The 18,744-nt window shown below is 35.0% G+C and overlaps 9 protein-coding genes and 1 pseudogene across 10 annotated transcripts, besides 3 other annotated features; 7 read left to right on the top strand and 3 right to left on the bottom strand.

Moving 5' to 3' along the window:
• Window positions 1–17,673: part of a mobile genetic element that runs on past the window's edge.
• TVAGG3_0085420 (uncharacterized protein) lies at window positions 619–1,194 on the top strand (the record flags this gene model as incomplete). Its single annotated transcript, XM_051222228.1, has 1 exon — window positions 619–1,194. One exon carries the CDS (start codon window positions 619–621, stop codon window positions 1,192–1,194), a length of 576 nt encoding a protein of 191 aa, XP_051107214.1.
• TVAGG3_0085410 (uncharacterized protein) lies at window positions 1,250–1,779 on the top strand (the record flags this gene model as incomplete). The annotated part of the gene is made up of 1 exon (XM_051222227.1): window positions 1,250–1,779. A coding segment is annotated over one exon (530 nt), but the record flags the coding sequence as incomplete, so codon positions are not given.
• TVAGG3_0085400 (uncharacterized protein) lies at window positions 2,673–3,335 on the top strand (the record flags this gene model as incomplete). The annotated part of the gene is made up of 1 exon (XM_051222226.1): window positions 2,673–3,335. One exon carries the CDS (start codon window positions 2,673–2,675, stop codon window positions 3,333–3,335), a length of 663 nt encoding a protein of 220 aa, XP_051107212.1.
• On the top strand, window positions 3,853–4,719 carry TVAGG3_0085390 (organellar and viral DNA polymerase type B; the record flags this gene model as incomplete). Its single annotated transcript, XM_051222225.1, has 1 exon — window positions 3,853–4,719. A coding segment is annotated over one exon (867 nt), but the record flags the coding sequence as incomplete, so codon positions are not given.
• Window positions 5,216–5,763, top strand: TVAGG3_0085380 (organellar and viral DNA polymerase type B; the record flags this gene model as incomplete). The annotated part of the gene is made up of 1 exon (XM_051222224.1): window positions 5,216–5,763. A coding segment is annotated over one exon (548 nt), but the record flags the coding sequence as incomplete, so codon positions are not given.
• On the top strand, window positions 6,378–6,938 carry TVAGG3_0085370 (KilA, N-terminal/APSES-type HTH, DNA-binding family; the record flags this gene model as incomplete). Its single annotated transcript, XM_051222223.1, has 1 exon — window positions 6,378–6,938. A coding segment is annotated over one exon (561 nt), but the record flags the coding sequence as incomplete, so codon positions are not given.
• Window positions 7,578–8,273, bottom strand: TVAGG3_0085360 (protein of unknown function, DUF4106 family; the record flags this gene model as incomplete). Its single annotated transcript, XM_051222222.1, has 1 exon — window positions 7,578–8,273. One exon carries the CDS (start codon window positions 8,271–8,273, stop codon window positions 7,578–7,580), a length of 696 nt encoding a protein of 231 aa, XP_051107208.1.
• TVAGG3_0085350 (uncharacterized protein) lies at window positions 8,490–8,942 on the top strand (the record flags this gene model as incomplete). Its single annotated transcript, XM_051222221.1, has 1 exon — window positions 8,490–8,942. One exon carries the CDS (start codon window positions 8,490–8,492, stop codon window positions 8,940–8,942), a length of 453 nt encoding a protein of 150 aa, XP_051107207.1.
• On the bottom strand, window positions 8,959–9,378 carry TVAGG3_0085340 (protein of unknown function, DUF4108 family; the record flags this gene model as incomplete). The annotated part of the gene is made up of 1 exon (XM_051222220.1): window positions 8,959–9,378. One exon carries the CDS (start codon window positions 9,376–9,378, stop codon window positions 8,959–8,961), a length of 420 nt encoding a protein of 139 aa, XP_051107206.1.
• TVAGG3_0085330 lies at window positions 14,414–17,337 on the bottom strand (annotated as a pseudogene). Its single transcript has one exon. A coding segment is annotated over exon 1 (2,924 nt).
• Window positions 17,589–17,673: a terminal%2Cinverted (terminal inverted repeat of Maverick-3 transposon ID:TVAGG3_0085320).
• Window positions 17,674–18,744: part of a mobile genetic element that runs on past the window's edge.

Genomic DNA, 18,744 nt, shown 5'->3' with positions numbered 1-18,744 from the left:
CAAAGTCACTTTTCATAGAAATGGAACGGCTAGTATCTCAAAAAAGAAACAGACTCTCACAAATAAAATATTGAAGTCTGAAGGAGCTTTCGAGACAACAGATGGAAAAGTTTACTTCACTGACCAACAGTTCATTATAGAACATCTCATTGACTTAGAGTCGAAATATTCTAAACTTTACAACAAACACAAAAAGTTGAAAGGAAAACAAAAACAAATGGCATATGATATTTATGAAGATGTTGACGACACAACCATACCTGCAAGTGAAGTAAAGTCAGAGGAACCGAAAAGTGACGAAAAGCCGATAGAAGAAGAAAAACCAAAAACCGAAGATAAACCAAAACCAAAGTTTAGTTTCCAAACTAAACCAAGTCAACCTTCATTAGCTGGTATGGGTTGGCGTCAAAGACTTATGGCAGCAGGCGGTTATGTTAAGTAAAGGAAAAAAACATTTTTTTATTTTTTATAAAAATGCCCCTATATAGAATGGACAGAAGGTCTGCTAGAATAAAAGCAGAGTTAGAAAGATATGGTTGGAGAGTTTCAAAGAATTTTAAATATAGGAAGGGAAGACCAATAAAAGTCTATGACAAACTTGCTGGTCTTCGCTACGAAATGGACTTAAAAACAGCACGTGCCAATTATCCAAACAGACTAGAGAGGTTAGAAGAAGAACGTCTTATGGACATGCCTTTCGATGTTAGTGAGCCTCAAGTTGAAGGACACGACGGCTTTGCCAGATTCTATTGGAAACATGACGAACAATTGCATCCTTTGAGAAGAAAAAAAGGTAGAGGTGAAGACGCACATGCTCCCATGGAAAGAACAAGATATGCATATGAGAAGTACCGTGAAGTTCGTAGTAAAATTACATCTGGTCGAACCTTTACAGTAAACTTTGACGAAGGAAAGAACAAAGAAGGCTTCATGGGTGTACTTGCTGCCATACAAGACGGAAATAAGAAAGGACACAATCTCAGATTGACCATAACAGATTTGGATGGTCACATTTACTATGCACATGGCAATGTCACAACAGCCGCACAACTTCTTGACGCTTTCAAGACTACAAAGAGAGAACAAATGGTTGACTCCGACTCAGACATTTTGAATGCAATTGAAGGAATTGCAAGTGTCAAGTTCGAATGGTACCAACCTAACCCTCAAGCAGTCAGACAACATGCTTGTTAGATGAGAAATATGAAGTAAAAACGTTTTTAAAACCATATATTTTTACATATATTAAATGCTTCAGGTTGAAAAACAAAGAACAAAAGTAGCAGATACAAAACCGTTAGACTATATCTTCACAAATGCCGGTAGGACTATATCAGATGAAGAAATTTCATCCCGTTCTTACAGGTTTGACTATCCAGTTCGTTGGCTTCAAAGTCCTTCAGATGCAAAGGCAATAGGATTTAGAAGAGTTTTGTTTTCAAATAGAACTAACGCGTTTATGTTTGCAGTATATTTTCATGGTCAGTATAAAGGTTCTGATGGTCTAATAGAAAAATTTGACGAAATGAAAATCTTTACAATTCGTTCAGACGAAAGTCTTGAAAAAACTCTAAATGACTTTCAAACTCAAATAAACAAATACTATTGGGAATTTCAAGAAAAATACGACTCTTTACTAAATGGAACATACTATCTGAAACTAGAATATGACAAGATGAACTCCACAGTTTCATTTCAAAAGATTGAAATTAACCCTCCAAGAGATACAGAGTTTTTATATTGGGGAGTAGACAAGCGTTCTTGGGCACAATTTCTTCGGTTACTAAACCAGAACGAACCATTACCACCAGATGGTCCATTTAAATTTATACTTCCACCAGCAGATTTGACAGTTTATAGAAACGTGTTTGACCCTCAAAATGTCATGTGTCATGCAAGTTTCAGTTCAAGCAACAACAGTTTTCTTTGTATCGGTAAGGACTTTTATGACTTTGCTTCTAAATTCTACGAACCACCTAGTAACAGTTTCTCTGACTTTCAAGTTTGGTTCACAACAAACGGTGTGCAGCATATAATACCATTGTACTATGACTTTTATCTCGAATTGTCTTTCATATACAACTACGGAAAAGTGCTGAAAAAGTATTGAAAAATATATTTTAGGTGAAGTGGTGAGATCTCAAAACAAGCATTTTGTGAAGAATATACCAACCCGCGGAATTCCGCGGGTTGCTTTTTATATAAAATTCAACAGGTGAATTTTCATGAATTTCCTTAAGACAGAAAAAATATATTTTAGGGTAGATGTTTTTTTAGGTGTCACCAGGTCACCAGGTCACCAGGTCAAATGAACTTCTCTTAAAATTACTGACAACACGACATTTTGACAACAACACAGGAAAATGTCAAGACTTCTTCGTAAATGTTTTGAAGAACTGAAGTGTGCCTATGTGCCTATGTGCCTCGGTCAAATGAACTTCTCTTAAAATTACTGACAACACGACATTTTGACAACATCGTAGAAAACACACAAAACTCTTGAATTTTTGTATAAAAAAAGCAACCCGCGGAATTCCGGCGGTTGGTATATTCTTCACAAAATGCTTGTTTTGAGGTCGAGCCACAAACGGATGTCCGACGGTTAAGCCACAAACGGATGTCCGACGGTTAAGCCACTCAAAAATATATTTTATTTTTATTGTAAGAACAGAATGACAGTCGAAGCAAAAACGTTCACGAACAAATCTAATGGCGAAACATTCACAAAAGGCACTTACAACGGTATTGAAGTCTTACGTAGAGACAAGGATGGTTATATAAATGCAACAAAGATATGTCAGCAGTTTGGGAAAGACTTTAGAAGGTTGTTGGAAAATAAGTCCTGGGAAGAGTATTATACGGCATTTTGTGAAGAATATACCAACCCGCGGAATTCCGCGGGTTGCTTTTTATATAAAATTCATGCAGGAATTCCGGATGAAATCAAACAGGTTAGAGGAATGTATGTAGACCCAAGACTCGTAAACTATATAGCAATGTGGGCTTCTCCAAAATATTGTATAGCAGTTGGAAAAATTCTGGACTTCATAGACAAGAAAGTTCATGAGAAATTAGATGAAGAAGAACTTGAAGATACAGTAGAGAATGCAAAACCTTTGTTTGAAGAAGAAGTTAGAAAAATGCATGAAAAACAAATAGAACATGAACGTGAGATATGTTCTGGTTATAGAGACTCTCCATACGAACTAGACCAATGGGAACAAGAAGATTTAAAGAGAGAATTTAGAGAATATGAACTCGCTAAAATTTCATTAGAAGCTGCAGAAGAGAGGTTAAAAGTTTGGGGTCGTTTTGTACAAAAATATTGTGAGTAAATGAACCATTTTTTTCGGCAAAAATATATTTTAGGTGAAGAGGTGAGATCTCACCCGTTTTCTCACCTGTTTTTTCACCCTCATTTCTACCATCGTAGAAAACACACAAAACTCTTGAATTTGTTGCTGAACTCGGCAAAAATATATTTTAGGTGAAGAGGTGAGATCTCAGAACTAGTCTTGTACTGTTTTTTCACCCGTTGAATTTTGTATAAAAAAAGCAACCGCCGGAATTCCGCGGGTTGGTATATTCTTCACAAAATGCTTGTTTTGAGGTCGAGCCATTTTTGGCTCCATCGTAGAAAACACACAAAACTCTTGAATTTGTTGCTGAACTCGGCAAAAATATATTTTAGGTGAAGAGGTGAGATCTCACCCGTTTTCTCACCTGTTTTTTCACCCGTTGAATTTTCATGAATTTTCCCGAAATAAAAAATAAAGTTAGTTTTTTAAAAAAAATATTTTTTATTTTTATTGTAAGAACATGTTAGCAACAACAGCACCAAACTCTTTAGTCATGAACCCAACTTCAATGTTAGTAGAGATGAAAAGCTTCATTCCTTCTTCATATACTTTCGAAACAACAATCCAGAAGATAAAGCAAGAACTTCTCCAAGGAGATTTAGACTGTAGTGCAAAAGATGAAACAAATGAAGAATATCTTTATGAAATGCAGGATATTATTGACCATCTACCTAAACTTCCTGAAATCCAACAACAAAAGCTCACTATTCCAGAATTCGATGAAATAGAAGTCAAAGCAACTGACTCAGTAGAAATAAAGAAGTTCATACGTAAGGTAAATTATGAATTCCTTGGATTTCATTGCAACCACAAAGTCATGGACAAAGACTGCGACATGTTATATAAGAACATCTCTGACATATATAAATCTGGGGAGTTTAAGACCTACGACAACTTTGTTTCGTTAGTTGCTGAATGTGTATGGCAGATAAGAGATAAAGATAGAAGAGGTAAAGTATGGAACGAACAAATAAAACCCGCAACTTTTGAGTTAAAGAAAACCATTGACGCCTTAGTCATACTTGCAGGTAAGGTTTCAGAATATAACGCAAAAATGAACCCACAATGTTCTAAATGTAAAGCAGCAATGAGGAAATATAACTACTCCGTCAAAGAGATAGAAAGAATGAGAAACGACTATGCTGACTTAAAGAAAGAAGCAGAGAAACCAGCAGAAAATAAAATGGACATGTTAGAATTTCTGAACAAAAACTATCCAACTGCTGACGATTTCCTTCTTTCAGATGTCAAGAAGAAATATAAAGAAACCTTCGGCATTGTTAAAACATTCGATGTACTGACAGAGGAAATCGAAGCCACAAAATTGTTTAGAATTTCAAATATACATCGTACAATTCATGTAAAACGCTTATAAAAAAAAGAGGTGAGAAAACAGGTGAGATCTCACCTCTTCACCTAAAATATATTTTTATTGAATTCAGCAACAAATTTCTGAGTAAAATGGCATATAGCTTGTGTCAAACCGTTGAGTTTTCACAAAATTTAAAAAATAGCGTTTACCATGTAAAACGCTTATAAAATAACTGAGGTGAGAAAAGAGGTGAGAAAAGGGGTGAGATCTCACCTCTTCACCTAAAATATATTTTTATTGAATTCAGCAACAAATTTCATGAATTTCCTCATATGTTTGCTACCCTCGGAAAACCGAGGATAGAGATTCCATTCGAAAATCGTAAAAAATTGCGACCCGCGGAAAACCGAGGAACGCCTAAAACACATGAAAATCGTAAAAAAATGACCAAATTTCATGATATAACTGTATCTTTTATACAAAATAAAATTAAAGTTAGTTTTTTTAAAATATTTTTTTTTTATTTTGTATGTAAGAACAGGAAATGACAAACACTGAGTTTGAAACAGTTAAAAAGATAGACAATAACACCAAAGTGGTTAGAATAGGGGATTTAAACGTAAGATACTCAAAGAAATACAACAAATATTCTTTGTCAGACATTTTAACACTATCTGAAAAGAAAACATCCCACGACTGGGTTAGAAATGCTTCTACTCAGAAAATTTTGACAAGAAATCCTGAGCTTATGATATCGGTAAGATTCTATGGAACAAGAACATATCTCATCGACAAAAGTCTTATACCAATAGTTTTGTTCTGGATTGACCCAGTTGTTGGATATAATTTCATAACATATGGTTCATTCGATACTGAACGTTGCAGTGAAGGCTTACTTTATATCGTTCAGAAACCGAAGGACTTCAATACAAAGAGATATAAGATAGGAAGAACATTTAATATAACTCAAAGATATGACTCTACAGTCAATAGAGTTAAGGTTGCGTTTGTTAACGATATGAGAGCTGCTGAAACAGAACTACTTGAAAAGTTTGAGAAAATGTATGGTGCTCCCATAAAAGGTAAAGAAACGTTTGAAGTAGATGAGATAGATAAAGCTATAAAATTATTTGACGAAGTTGCTGAAAAATACATGTAAAGCGTTTATTTTTGGTCTTTTGAGTGAAATTTCTCTAGACCGACTTTTTTCGGTCTTGCATAAAACTCATGAAAATCGCAAGAATTTGGCTCCTGGTTTGAGAGGTTGGTATGTACATAGACTTTTAGTAAATGCAGTTGCAATGTGGGCTTCTCCTAAAATATATTTTTATTGAATTCAGCACAAATTTCATGAATTTCCTTAAGATAGAAAAAATAAAGTTAGTTTTATTTTTTTTTATTTTTTTATTTTGTATGTAAAGACAGATATGTCAACAACAGAGAACACAACAACAGTTATAGTCCATGAAGCTATAAATGAAGAATATGAGTACATACAGTATAACAAACAGTTACGTCTCATTCGTTCGGTCAAAGATGACATGTACCAAATGCAAAGTATTTTGACAGCATGTTTTGCTCCAGATACTAAGCTTCCTAAAGACTGGTTTAGGAACCAAAGCACTATTGAACTATTAAATGAAGCACAGCGAGACATACTTTTTTCTGAAAATCGTGAAGAACAGCGAGTGGGAGAAAAACCCCAGTCGCCAAAACTCTATGAAAATCGTGAAAAATTGCCAAACGGTTTGAGAGGATATTATGTACATAGACTTCTTGTAAATAATGTGGCACAATGGGCTTCAGCTCGCTATTCATGGTATGTTTGTAAACTTCTTGACGAAATTCATAGACAAGAACGTGAAGAGCTAGAGAACAAGCTTGAAGCAAAAGACAAAAACATACAGAAAAGAATACCACGTTCGGTACCAAAAGGAAAGGAAAAGAACTATAAGTATATGATTTATACTGAAGAGATGGAAAATGAAGAAGACAGAGATATGGTTATGTTGCATTTAGTCAGAAGAAACAACAAAAGCTTTTACGACCTTGCTAAGATTTACAAATCTGACAGAAATTGGTTCTATCGCGAAAACTTACCGATTTCAATGACACCGAATGAAGATGTTAAACAGATAGTTCAAGATACGTTACCTCAAACACACTATGATATGAAAGGTTGTACAATACTTACATTCAAAGAAGATTTACCGCTACTGAAGGAAAAAATAACAGAGTATTTTGACAACTTCAAACAAGCAGAGTAGATGAACCATTTATTTTTCAAGCTTGACACCAAAGATGGCTCAGGTAGCTCTATAAGGTCAATTGCCTTGTCAAATCCTTCTGGCATTCCGAGTCCTTCCTTCCGACAGGAAAAGTTTTTCTTTCCGACAGGAAAAGTTTTTCTTTCCAACAGGAAAAGTTTTTCTTTCCGACAGGAAAAGTTTTTCTTTCCGACAGGAAAAGTTTTTCTTTCCGACAGGAAAAATTTTTCTTTCCGACAGGAAAAATTTTTCTTTCCAACAGGAAAAATTTTTCCAGTTGTCCGTCCGTAAACCATTCAAATTTTCGAAAATTGAGAACTTTTTGGTCGACCTTCAGGAAAAATTTTTCTTTCCAACAGGAAAAATTTTTCTTTCCAACAGGAAAAATTTTTCTTTCCAACAGGAAAAGTTTTTCTTTCCGACAGGAAAAGTTTTTCTTTCCAACAGGAAAAGTCCTTCCTTCCGACAGGAAAAGTCCTTCCTTCCGACAGGAAAAAAATTTCTTGACAACAGGAAGAACTCTTTCTTCCGACAGGACACAAACGAATGTCCGACGTACCACCAACCGAGTCCATTCCAAAGCCAGAAGAACCGAAAGCTGCAGAACCACAACAGACTAAGACCAAACACTTACATTTTTCAAGCTTGACTTTTTACAATTTGAACTTTGTTTGCGTAGATATGAATTCTGAAAGAAGTATGAGGGTCTTGTATGACTTTGTACTTCTCCCATAGTTCATGTCTGTCAAACTTACCTGCCATGGACTCTTTCATAAGTTCCATGAAATCGTCTTCGGACAATCCGGGGAAAAGTACAATGTCAGTAAGTATTCTCTTTACATCCTTACTTAAACTCTTTGCTGTCTGTACACAAATGACAACTGAGATGTTAAAGTGTCTGAGCTTCTTAAGAATTCGACACATGTCTTGTTCTCTGTTCTTTAACAAAGGATGAGAGGCGAAATCATCTAAGATAAGAAGACACCTATGAGGGTATGTCTTCCAATCGTAAGATTGCAATTTCTTCGAAATGTACTCTATCTCTTTCTGTTTGTTTCTGAAGTGTTTCTTCTCTAATATTCTCTGCATTTCCTCATTTGGGTCTTTAAACTTAGAATTTATATACTCATTTATAGCATTGTACTTCAAAACTCTTCTTTGGTACTTCTTTATCCAATCTAACAACTCAGTATCTTTTATACATACTAACTTAGACTTCTTTATAATATCTTTGAACGAATTGACGGTTTGGTCAAATTGACCAGAGGTCGAACAAATAACAACTAACTCATAGAATGGGTTCTTCTCATCTAGTTCTTGTTGTTGTGCAGCCATTTTAAGATAAGTGAAAGTCTTACCCGACCCAGGTGGTGCAATTAGACCTGTTATACCATTCTGAGCAAATAAGAACTTTTCATGTATAGGCTTTATCTGAGCATTTTCTAACTTCCTCTTGTTCTTATTTAAAACATTCTCAAATTTCTTGTCAATGTCAGCAAACTTTTTTTCTAACATATTTTTAGAAAAATTAAAATTTTTATCTTTTAGAAAATGTCTAGCGATTTCGCTATCTATATTCGAGACAAGCTTTTCGACAGCAAAACATCTGTCGACCATAAAATCTTACATAGTGTAAACAAGAAAGGTGAATTTGTTCTAAAGTTCTGTTTCTGGGAATATGACAAGAACCATAAAACATTACAAAGAGCAGTCTTAAAATTTGTCAATGACAGACTTGTTGACAGAGATGACGCCTCTTGGAGAGATGAAGTCCAACAAAACTTCTTAGAATGCAAAGAAGACACATGCGCTGTTCTTGAAGATGAAATAGAAAACAGAATAGAAGAGCTATTAAAGGACAAAGAACTTTTACAGAAATATGGTTCGGAGAAATTTGACATAACTCCACCAGAAAAGAAGAAGAGAGAAAAGAAAGAAAAGAAAGTAGAAGAAGAGAAGAAAGAACCTGAGCCAGTTCCACCGAAGAAGAAATTTGACATGTAAAAATAAAATTTTATTTTTAGAACATTTCTGGGTCAATGTCAATGTTCTCTTCCTCTTTAGGAGCAAACACCGGCTTAGACTCTAAAATCTTTTTACCCAATTTACCTTGAACTTCAACTATCTTAGACTCATAATATTCATAGTCGTCTGCTTTCTTTGGTTCATAAGGTATAACAAGTTTGTATGCTTTGCCTTCTTTAAGGTTTGAGAACCTTCTGTCAAAACTTTCTTTGACTGTTAACAAACCTTCTATGTCTAAGTCTTCAAATTTCGCACCATTTTTAGTCACAATAGCAAACTTAACCGGTTCGATGTTCCAAACTTTGTCAAATGTAGACTTTTCAAAATGGTAGAAGTAAACATTCAAATATGTGAATGGGTCTAGTTCTTCTTTAAGTCCTGACATGTACTTGTTTACTGAGATGAATTTCGTCATCTTTTCTATCGGATAAAAAAATATTTTTTTAAAAATTTACTCAGAAAAATTTTTCTTTGTATATACACCATTCTGTACGTCTAAAAGACTTTTGACATTTGCCAAGAATGTTCGTTTAGACGCTGTCATATAACCATACTCTTGACAATACTGTTTATACGAATCGTACAATGACCTTTCATCTAAACACTCAAAGTCAGTTTCATCTATGAACAGTTCATATACACTCTTGTTTGCTTCTAACAATGTTTGTCTCTCTTCGGTATGTGGAATTTGTCTTGGATTGAACTTAGAAATATCTAATGTCATGAAATATGAGAACAAGTGGTTGTAAAAGTCAGATGTCAAAGTTTCTGCTAAGTCGTCAAAATATTCTGTATCTTGCATATGAGCTTCTGACGTTCTGACAACTACATATCTTCTGTCAGAACTTTCTAATTTCATCGGAACAACATTGTTTGAAACCATGACGAAGTTTGCAACATTTTCACAAACTCTTTGGTCTTTATATTTTCTTTCAACAACTCCAACTTTGTCTGTTATAAGACTCTTCAAAGCATCTGAGTTCAAAACTTTTGTTGTATCTATACTTTGAAGTTCGTTACATACTATAAGTTTCATATTCTCTATTGAAGAGTTAAATTTACCGCAGATGTTTTCTAAGTTTGTCATATTAGGGTTCGAATAGCCCTCTAACAGTTTGCATAAGATATCTGTAAAGAAAGTGTTCTTACCAGTTCCTTGTTTTCCAATTATGATGAGAGCAGTTTCATTTTTAGCACTTGGATGTTGTAAGATGTTTGCAAACCAACATAAGATATACTCATAGACTCTTTCGTTTCCATTGCATATAATTTCTTTGACATGGTCTAACCAAGCTTCTATAATATTTTCTTTCCATTCTACTTGTTCGTATTTATATCCAGTGAAGATAGAATAGAAGTTTGGAGAAGGTGTATAGAACTTTATACACGAACTGAAAAATCTTCAAGTTTTGACAATAAGATATCCAAGCATCTAACATCTTCATGCCAACTTGTACGACTTTTATTTTCTTAAGTTTCTGTTTACATTCTTGTTCTGAAACTATTGTTGCTCTTGGTTTGTTAAAGATACATCCCATTCTTTCATAACATAACATTCTGGGGCAGAGTCGACATAAAATGACTAAACGTTTCAAATTCTCGACTGCTTTGTTATAGTCTCGAAATGGACACATATTTCTGAAGCTTGGAAGTCATAAAAATCTGAAACATCTATTCTGTACATTTTTATAAAAATAAAAAAAATATTTTTTTTATTCTTGAGCTTTGTTGCATTTGTTGTTCTTGAGCTATTTGTTGTTGAAGTTGTTCTTGTAATACAATACTGTTCACCAGTTGCATCTTCCAATTCGAAACTTTCTGCCGTCATTGACAAATACATAGGACATAAAAGTTTTACAGGAACAAAGTTTGCGCGACTAAGGTTAAGTTTATGTTTGCTAAAGTTTTGAGTTTACTAAAGCTGAAAACTCTGCATTCGAATGAACAATAGGCAAACCAGCAGAGAATGTGTTGTTTATACGCATAAGTATCTTTTTGGTCATAGTAGTTTCTGTCGACATTCGAATAGCACTTTGAACCTAAGTTTGAAACAATATATAAAATAGTGTACTTAAAGTCAATGGAACAGACAAACCTTGATGACACCTTTTCCTGTTATAGGAAACTGTTGGTAGTAAAAACCAGATATAAGTTTGTATTATAGCTCATATCGTTTATAGTAAACGGTCGGACATCCAAACATAATGAAACCTGCTCTAGTTGCAGCACATGTTACATCCGTCCTTAAAGTATTAAATAAGTCAACAAAACCTGTTGGTGGTATATCTGAGTAAGTATCTTCAAAGAAGTATTTTTACCATTCACAACAACAAAGTCTTCTGGTGTCAAAAGAGCAAAACAGGCTTTAGTCGTCATTGTGTTTAAGGTTAGTTTACAATATCGTCCTTGAGGACTTTGTAAGTTTGTTGTTATAGAATTATATGACTCAGGGTTTTTAGTCGTAATAGTATAAACCACTATGTCTTCTGCCATTTACTTAGCAAACTAAATTTTAATGAAATGTTGTGGTCGTTAAATATTTTTATAACGTCTGGGAAACTATATTTTAAGTTCAACGTCTCACCTCCTTTCATAACGTATATCTTGTCAATGACATTATATGAAACACCACAGCAAGCAATGTCGGGTTTCTATTTCTTTGATGTTTATATCGTCTGCCTCTGTCAAAGTTTCAATAGTTCTTTTCAAAACTTCATGAGGTGCAATGACATATGAGTTCACTTTTACAGGGTTGTGTTCGACCAAGTTTAACATTATACCTAAAGCTTGACAAATCTTCTCCTGAGTTTTAAGTTTGTCTTTAAGTTGTGGTATCATTTCGAATATCTGCAACAGAACTTAAGTCTCTGCTAACTTCAGGATATGTTGGTTGTTCTTTTACAGGAACTATTGTTATACATCTTTCGTCTTCGTATGGTTTCCCCACTTCAACATCTCTGTCTTTGACATTGACAACAACACTTTGACTGTTTGTTTGAGTTGGTGAATTTAACTTCACATCTGCCACCGCCATTAAACCTTTTGAAACACTTACGCTTCTATTTTTCGGAAATGACATTTTACTTAGAATAAAAAGATGGACGTATTTGAGTATCTCTTCGAATTGAAGCAGAACAAAGTTTACACACACAAACAATACAAATACATTGACAGAGTAGTTCTTTACACAAACAATGGAAAATGTTATAGAATAGCAGTCTTTGCTGAACCAAAATATTTTCATAAAGCAAAGAAAGTTGGTATAACTGAAATGTGTGAAAGTTCTTGACGTTGACAAAAATATAACAACAAAATTACAGATATTTCTAAAGGTAAGTTTATCTTACAATTTTATGTCAAAACTGGCGTACTGTCAATATTTGACGGAGAGAAGTCAGTTCAAGAACAACTACTGACCTGCTGCCAAAATCTGTCGATGGAAGCTGTCGTTATGCCAATCTGAGGAGCCCCAGCAGGTTTCATCGAACGAATTTCAAAAGAGCATCTTCCGTGAAAAGTGCTATTGGTTTTGTAAACTTCTTTGCTCTCAGTTCATCTGGACCGTCTCTGTCACCAGTATATTGTATTTGAACTGTACCAACAGTTGAAAATACCACCCATAAAGTCTTCTGAGTCAGCAAATGGAATGCCAAGCCAAAAGTTTGAACGGTCTCCATTTGTATATTGAGTTTTTTGACCTCCCGTATGAGTCCATACTTTCACATATGGCATAATAGAACTTTGCATTTCAGGGTTAATGGTTGTTGTGATTGTTGTTAAAGTTCATAGCATCTAATGTCAAGTTGTATGACCTCATATCTTCAACTGTAGAATATTCTTCTCTTGGATAATATTTGCCATCTATGTTTATATGATATTTAATACCGGGGTTGTAGAAACAAGAATAGTCATTTATAGTTCGTCTGAACAGTACAAACATAGTATCTGCATGTTTCATTGCAGTTGTTAAAGCAATATCTGTTCTTGCACCTGGGTCAGCACTTGGTTTCCAACTTCACCTGCAAGTCTTTGACAGATATTTGGTGTATAGGGAACATAAGTGGAACTGCAATATATTTGGCAGCTAAAGCATTTGAAATATCTGGGTCCAACATATAGACTGCAAGTCTGCTTTCTATTCTCTTGCATTCAAACTTTTCGCATGTAAACTTAACTGGGTCCAAGCATCTCCAGCAGCATTGAAATAATAGTTTACTTCAGTGTTGAGGTTTGAGAAACCAAAGTCTAAGTCAACTTTGTCTTTGCAAAAGTCGGCGAATGACGTTTTATTTGTTCCACTACTTCTGTAAGAGTGAATGGGTCTTGTGTTGGTGCAATGACTAAGTTATTTTTGCTTGGAGTAAGTTCGATAGAAATTTTTCCTGCCCAGTTTGGCAAGTATCTTAAAAACCTGAAGATGAGGAAAGATGACAAAGGGACTCTAAGTTTCAGTTTTACTTTGGTTACTGCTGCTGCAGTTTGTCCAGAAAGGTTAACATAAACTCCTGGAAGTTAGGGTCAAGTCTTCTTATTTTCTCAATGGTGGCATACTGGTCTGTTTGTTCTCTAGCTTGTGGTTGTACTGAGTTTCTCAAAGCGAACCATTCATAGTTTGCCCATGTTACTGTTTGAACTAAGTCAGAGTTAGAATATATCTTATATCCCATGAAAACTTCTGGAGCATATTGGTATCCGACATAGAAAATTCATTGCAACCTTTTCTTGTCAGACAACTTGGCAGAAGGTTTTATTTCAATGTCTTGTTCACGTATAAGAAAGAGTTGTCAATAGAAATTATATGAAACCTGTCGCAAGCAATATCTACTGTTGTTGAAGAACCTTCTCCAAACTCACCTACGTTTCCATAAGAAACAGCAGTTGTATATTCGTAAGTTCCAGGAACTATTTCTGACCTTCTAATGGCATTGTCGCATTCGTTATACCATTCGGAAACATTTTCCGTTCATGGCATCCAAAACTGTTGGCGTTTTATATTCTGAGCGGCGTACATTTCATATGGGTAAAAAATATAGAATAGTTGGATTTTATATGTCATAATAGAACCCACTCGGACCAAGCTTTACTTTCTTCCTGACTGAGTTTTTAACTGAATCTTTAACTCTTCTTTTTCCTTCATTGCCATACTTTCACTAGATGAAGTTACTTCTTCACTACTTTCACTTTGTTCTACCTCTCTCTTTTTTGGTGTCGCTTTTGGTAACTTGCCCTCTGCTACAAGTTGTAGCATCTTTGCCTCATGTTCACCTAGTATGTTGTAAATTTCCCATGTCTTTTTGCCTTTGGGCTCTGGTCGCCCATCTCAGGTAACCTATATCCTAGAAAGATTTTGTCATAGTTTGTATTTGAGTCTTCGCTTATTGTTTGCATGACTCTTTCCTGAGTTTCCGGTTCAAGCTCTTCAAAACAGAGCTTGTCCATATGGAATAAGCTTCGTTTCCAATATATGTTTTTGTAGCATTCTGGTTTTCTTTCCATGTAACAATAATATCTTTTGTGAAGGGAAAGCTTTTACCCAACGTTTCAGTCTTGCGTCATTTATTTCTGTAGTTGGTTTTATTTTGTCATGGAACATGTTTTTCAATACTAAATTTCATTTGGTACTGTCCATTTGAGTTTTCTTAAATATTCATCCCTTCTCAGTTATTGTCTGCAAAGTAAGTTTTTATGACATTTTGCAAACTTTCGTTTGCAAGGTCATGTACAATAGGTTCTCTTCCTTCTCTCTCCCTAACTCTCTTTCTAAACTCTTCACCAAATATACCATCTCTATGGTTCTGTGTAGTTCTTTGAGATAAATGTTCTAGAACGTCAGGTGTTATATTTCCCTCAGCCATGTTCATTTATACTGGTCCAAAATATCTGCATCTTTCATATCTTTCAATGGCATTAAAGCCGCGCTGAAAATACCCGTTATATCTGGTTCACCATTCACTTCCATTGCGTCTACAACTTCTTGGAATTGAGGTTGTAAGTTTATGAACCACCTATCCGGATTAGCTTTATGACCCCATCTCATTGTAGTTCCATAGTCTGCAGAAACAAAAGTAGGTTTGTTTCCATATTGGTTAGGTTCTGAATGAACTTTAAACAATGTTTCATTTCTATATGTTTTGTTGAAATTTAACCTTTTATTTTCACCGAGTTCAGCCAAAGATTGAACGTTATATGGTCGTAAGTAAAAAGGGTTGTTGTATTTGCGTACATTTTCTTTCAGTACTTCCATTCTATGCTGAATATTTTCATCTGATGTTGGAGTCTTTTGTATGTCGGCAAACATTTTTCGATATTCTTCTACTATGTCAGCCGAATTTTTTTTAGACTCTTGGAAAGATTCCATATTCTCCGCATACACTTGTTGAGGGTCAAGATTTTTCGGCTGTTCCAAATCTTCATCTAGTTCTGTGAAGTTAGTTTCCAAAGGAGGAACTTGTTCGTTTCCTTCAGGCTCTTCTAGCTGTTGTTGCTGAACTATTTCTTCCATGTCTGGTTGTATCTGAACTTCTTCCTGTGGAGTTTCATGTACCTCATCTGCTGGCATTTCATATATTCCGAGACCGTTTTTAACAAGTTCCCTATCTAAGTCATCCGGACTCATAAACCTTTCTTCTTTCGTTCCGTCTCTATTTTTTACGCGTTTCATGAAGAGAGTTGAATTGTCATTTAGCTCTGACACCAAATATCTCGGAGTAAATTCAGTCATGTCATTTGGATGATATGCTATTAAATCATATCCCTTAGCGAGCTTGTATTTTCCAGGTTTGAAATTATATCCCATTTGGTGCTGAGCCATAAAGCTAAATAGGTTCGGGTCAGTATTTCCTTCCTTGAACTTTCTAATAGCTTCTTTATATCTGTCACTAAAGTCAAGAGTATCTGGGTAACCATAGTCTTCTTTAAGCATTTTTAAGAATTCTTGGTTTCCTTGCTCTGTTTGTGGTTGCTGTGCTGGTTGTTGTTGTGCTGGTTGTGGAGGTGGTTGCTGTGCTGGTTGTTGTTGTGTTGGTTGTTGTTGTTGTTGTGCTGGTTGTGGTTGTTGTTGTGTTGGTTTTGGTGCATGCCTGTGTCTGTGTCCATGTGACGATGTAAATGTTTTAGGTAGTCCTGGTGCAGGTGCTTCTCTTGGAGGGTTTGGTGGTATATAAGTTCCACCAGCTAGTATATAAGTTCCACCAGCTGGTATATATGTTCCACCAGCTGGCACATATGTTCCATCTGCAGCGTAATGTCCTACCTGACTTTTCGTTTTTAAGAAAGCATTTACTAGGTCTGTTTTGGTCTGTTGTAACTCTTTTTCTTGACTTTTCACAACAGTTGCTCTAACGGCGTCATAGGCACTTTGAACTGCCTGTCTCGTTGCTGCATCTGTTATTTTCGTCATATTTTGTGCTACTTCTTTTAACTCTTTGTCGAAACCTTCAGACTTCAGTTTCTTTCCAGATGAGAAGTCGTTCACTTGTTTCACCTTACTATGAAGAGCTTCGAAGGCGTTCTTAAAGTCAGCATTTGTTAAAGCTTCATTTGAACTGTCTTCATCCGCTTGTATTTTTGTCCTTATTGACCCTATAAGTTGGGCTGCTTTGGCGTTGGCTTGGGCATCTAACCAGTCATTGTTAGCTTTTATATATTCTGCGCTTTTCATTGCCTTTTGCATAGCCGCGTCGTCATTTTTACTTTCTTGTGCTAAGTTTTCATACTGTACGGTTTGGTTTTGCAACTGTAAAAGTTTTTCTGCCTTTACATTTGCTTCAACTTCTTTTTTATACTCATCGCTATCCATATATGTCTTCATGGCTTTTTGTTTTATCTCTTCATCTTTCAGTACTTTATATTGAGTAGTATGGTTTTTCAAATTTACAACATCTTGTTCCATTTTTGCTACTTCTGCTGCTTTTTCTGACACTTTTTTCGCATATTCCTCTGTACTTAGTTCTTTCAGTTGTTCTTCTTTCTTCTTTTTCTCTACGTTTAACTCATTGAGTTTCTTTGTGTGTCTGTCATATTCTAGTTTCTTTTCGTTTTCACTTATTTGCTTCTGTATGTCTATGTTTGACTTTTTGACATCTGATATTTGATTTTTGAGTGAACTCAAATTCATTTGACTTTGAGGGTTATAGGCTGTTCCGTCTGCGGCTCCACCATAGCCTGCCATTTTCGCTAAAAGTGCCGCTCTTAAACCTCCACTCTGTGCACCAAGAACTCGGTTTAAAAGCATAGGGTTGCTTGACATTTGTTGCAACATAGTGGGGTCATTCAGCATTTGTTGTTGCAACTGTTGTTGTGGTGTCAGTTTTACTATTGGATGTTTCAATGCTCTCTTCCTCTTACGTATATTCTTACGTAGCTTACGTGGCATTTTAAGTGAAGGTAAAAAGCGGCTTTTGACAGATGTTTATATGACACTTTTTCAGTAAGGACATATGGGGTGAAAAAAGAGGTGAGAAAACAGGTGAGATCTCACCTCTTCACCTAAAATATATTTTTATTGAATTCTGTATAAAATTCTGAGTAAAATGACAGATGTTTATATGACACTTTCTCCGGTTTATAGGACCTCTCTCATATTCTATCTTGTCATATCTAAACTCATAATCATGTATGTCCTCTAAACTTCATTATACTAAACATCTTCAGGGCTAGAAGGGGCGCAGCCCCTGGAAGCCCCATTACCTTTTTTTTTTTTTTTTTTTTTAAATTGTGAAGATGAACCCAGCATTGATTTTATTTTCCATTTTGCAGTGTTTAAATCACGAAGAATTAAATTTAAATCAAACTTTCCCGAATTAAAACCAATGATATTCACTTTATTAAATTCTTCATCTAAAAGCTCTTTCATTGCTCCCTTTTGTTTCTCATTTAATGTATGGGACTTCAATAATTCTTCATATTGTTCAATATTTGATTTAGCAACTAATGAACAGGTTGAAAATAAAAATTCAATCCAATCAGAGATGAACGAATCACTTGATGTTAAGCAAAAATTCCTCGTAAATGTTTTATCGTTTAATTTAACCGTTGATGATACCATAAATGGTTTTAAGTAAGCGTTCAAAGTTGCACATTCAGAAAGTTGAAGTTCTTCTTTAGTCTCTAATGTTTCGAAGTCAAAAGTAATATAATATCTTGTCGGTTGATAATATTCCTGCAAATTATGAGCTAATAGCCATTGATATATCTTCTGTTTCGTGATATGTGGTGCATATGGTTGTTGTGTGTTTTGCAATTGTACGTCTTGAATTAATCTTCCATTATTTTCTTTACATTTCTCACAATGTTTTAAAAATCTTCTTTGGTTTTTCCTTTCTGGATCATCACGGATAGAATATACTTCTTCTTTGCAAAAGGGGCAAACTTTATATCCTGTGAGTGCTTCAACGTCTGTTATTCTGTCAGCGTGAAGTTTTCCACATGGACTCTGTGTTAATAAAATATTTACTGTTTCAAATTCTGGATCTATCATTATTGTTTCCACTAATGGAAAGTCTACCTTGTTAATGTCTACGTCTTCTGGTTGAGGGTCACAATAATAGAAATCAATATTAACGTTTAACATTCTTGTTAATCTCTCACTTTCTGATGAAATGTCAAATCCTTCATATGCATCTATGGCTTCATTTAAATAACTTCTACGAGTTTTAGGATTAACACCATCAGGAATGTTATAGAAGCGTTTAAATAACCTTCTACCTTCGGCTCTTATTTGATTATCATTCATTTTAGCTGTTCCGTTTTTGTTCATTTATGTAAGAATAAAAAATTAGAA

The sequence above is a fragment of the Trichomonas vaginalis genome, chromosome IV, assembly GCF_026262505.1.
Source record: "Trichomonas vaginalis G3 chromosome IV, whole genome shotgun sequence".
In the NCBI taxonomy this organism is placed as follows: Eukaryota; Parabasalia; order Trichomonadida; family Trichomonadidae; genus Trichomonas; species Trichomonas vaginalis.
Note: the sequence above shows the minus strand (reverse complement) of the source record. Positions and strands in the feature narration are given on the sequence as shown.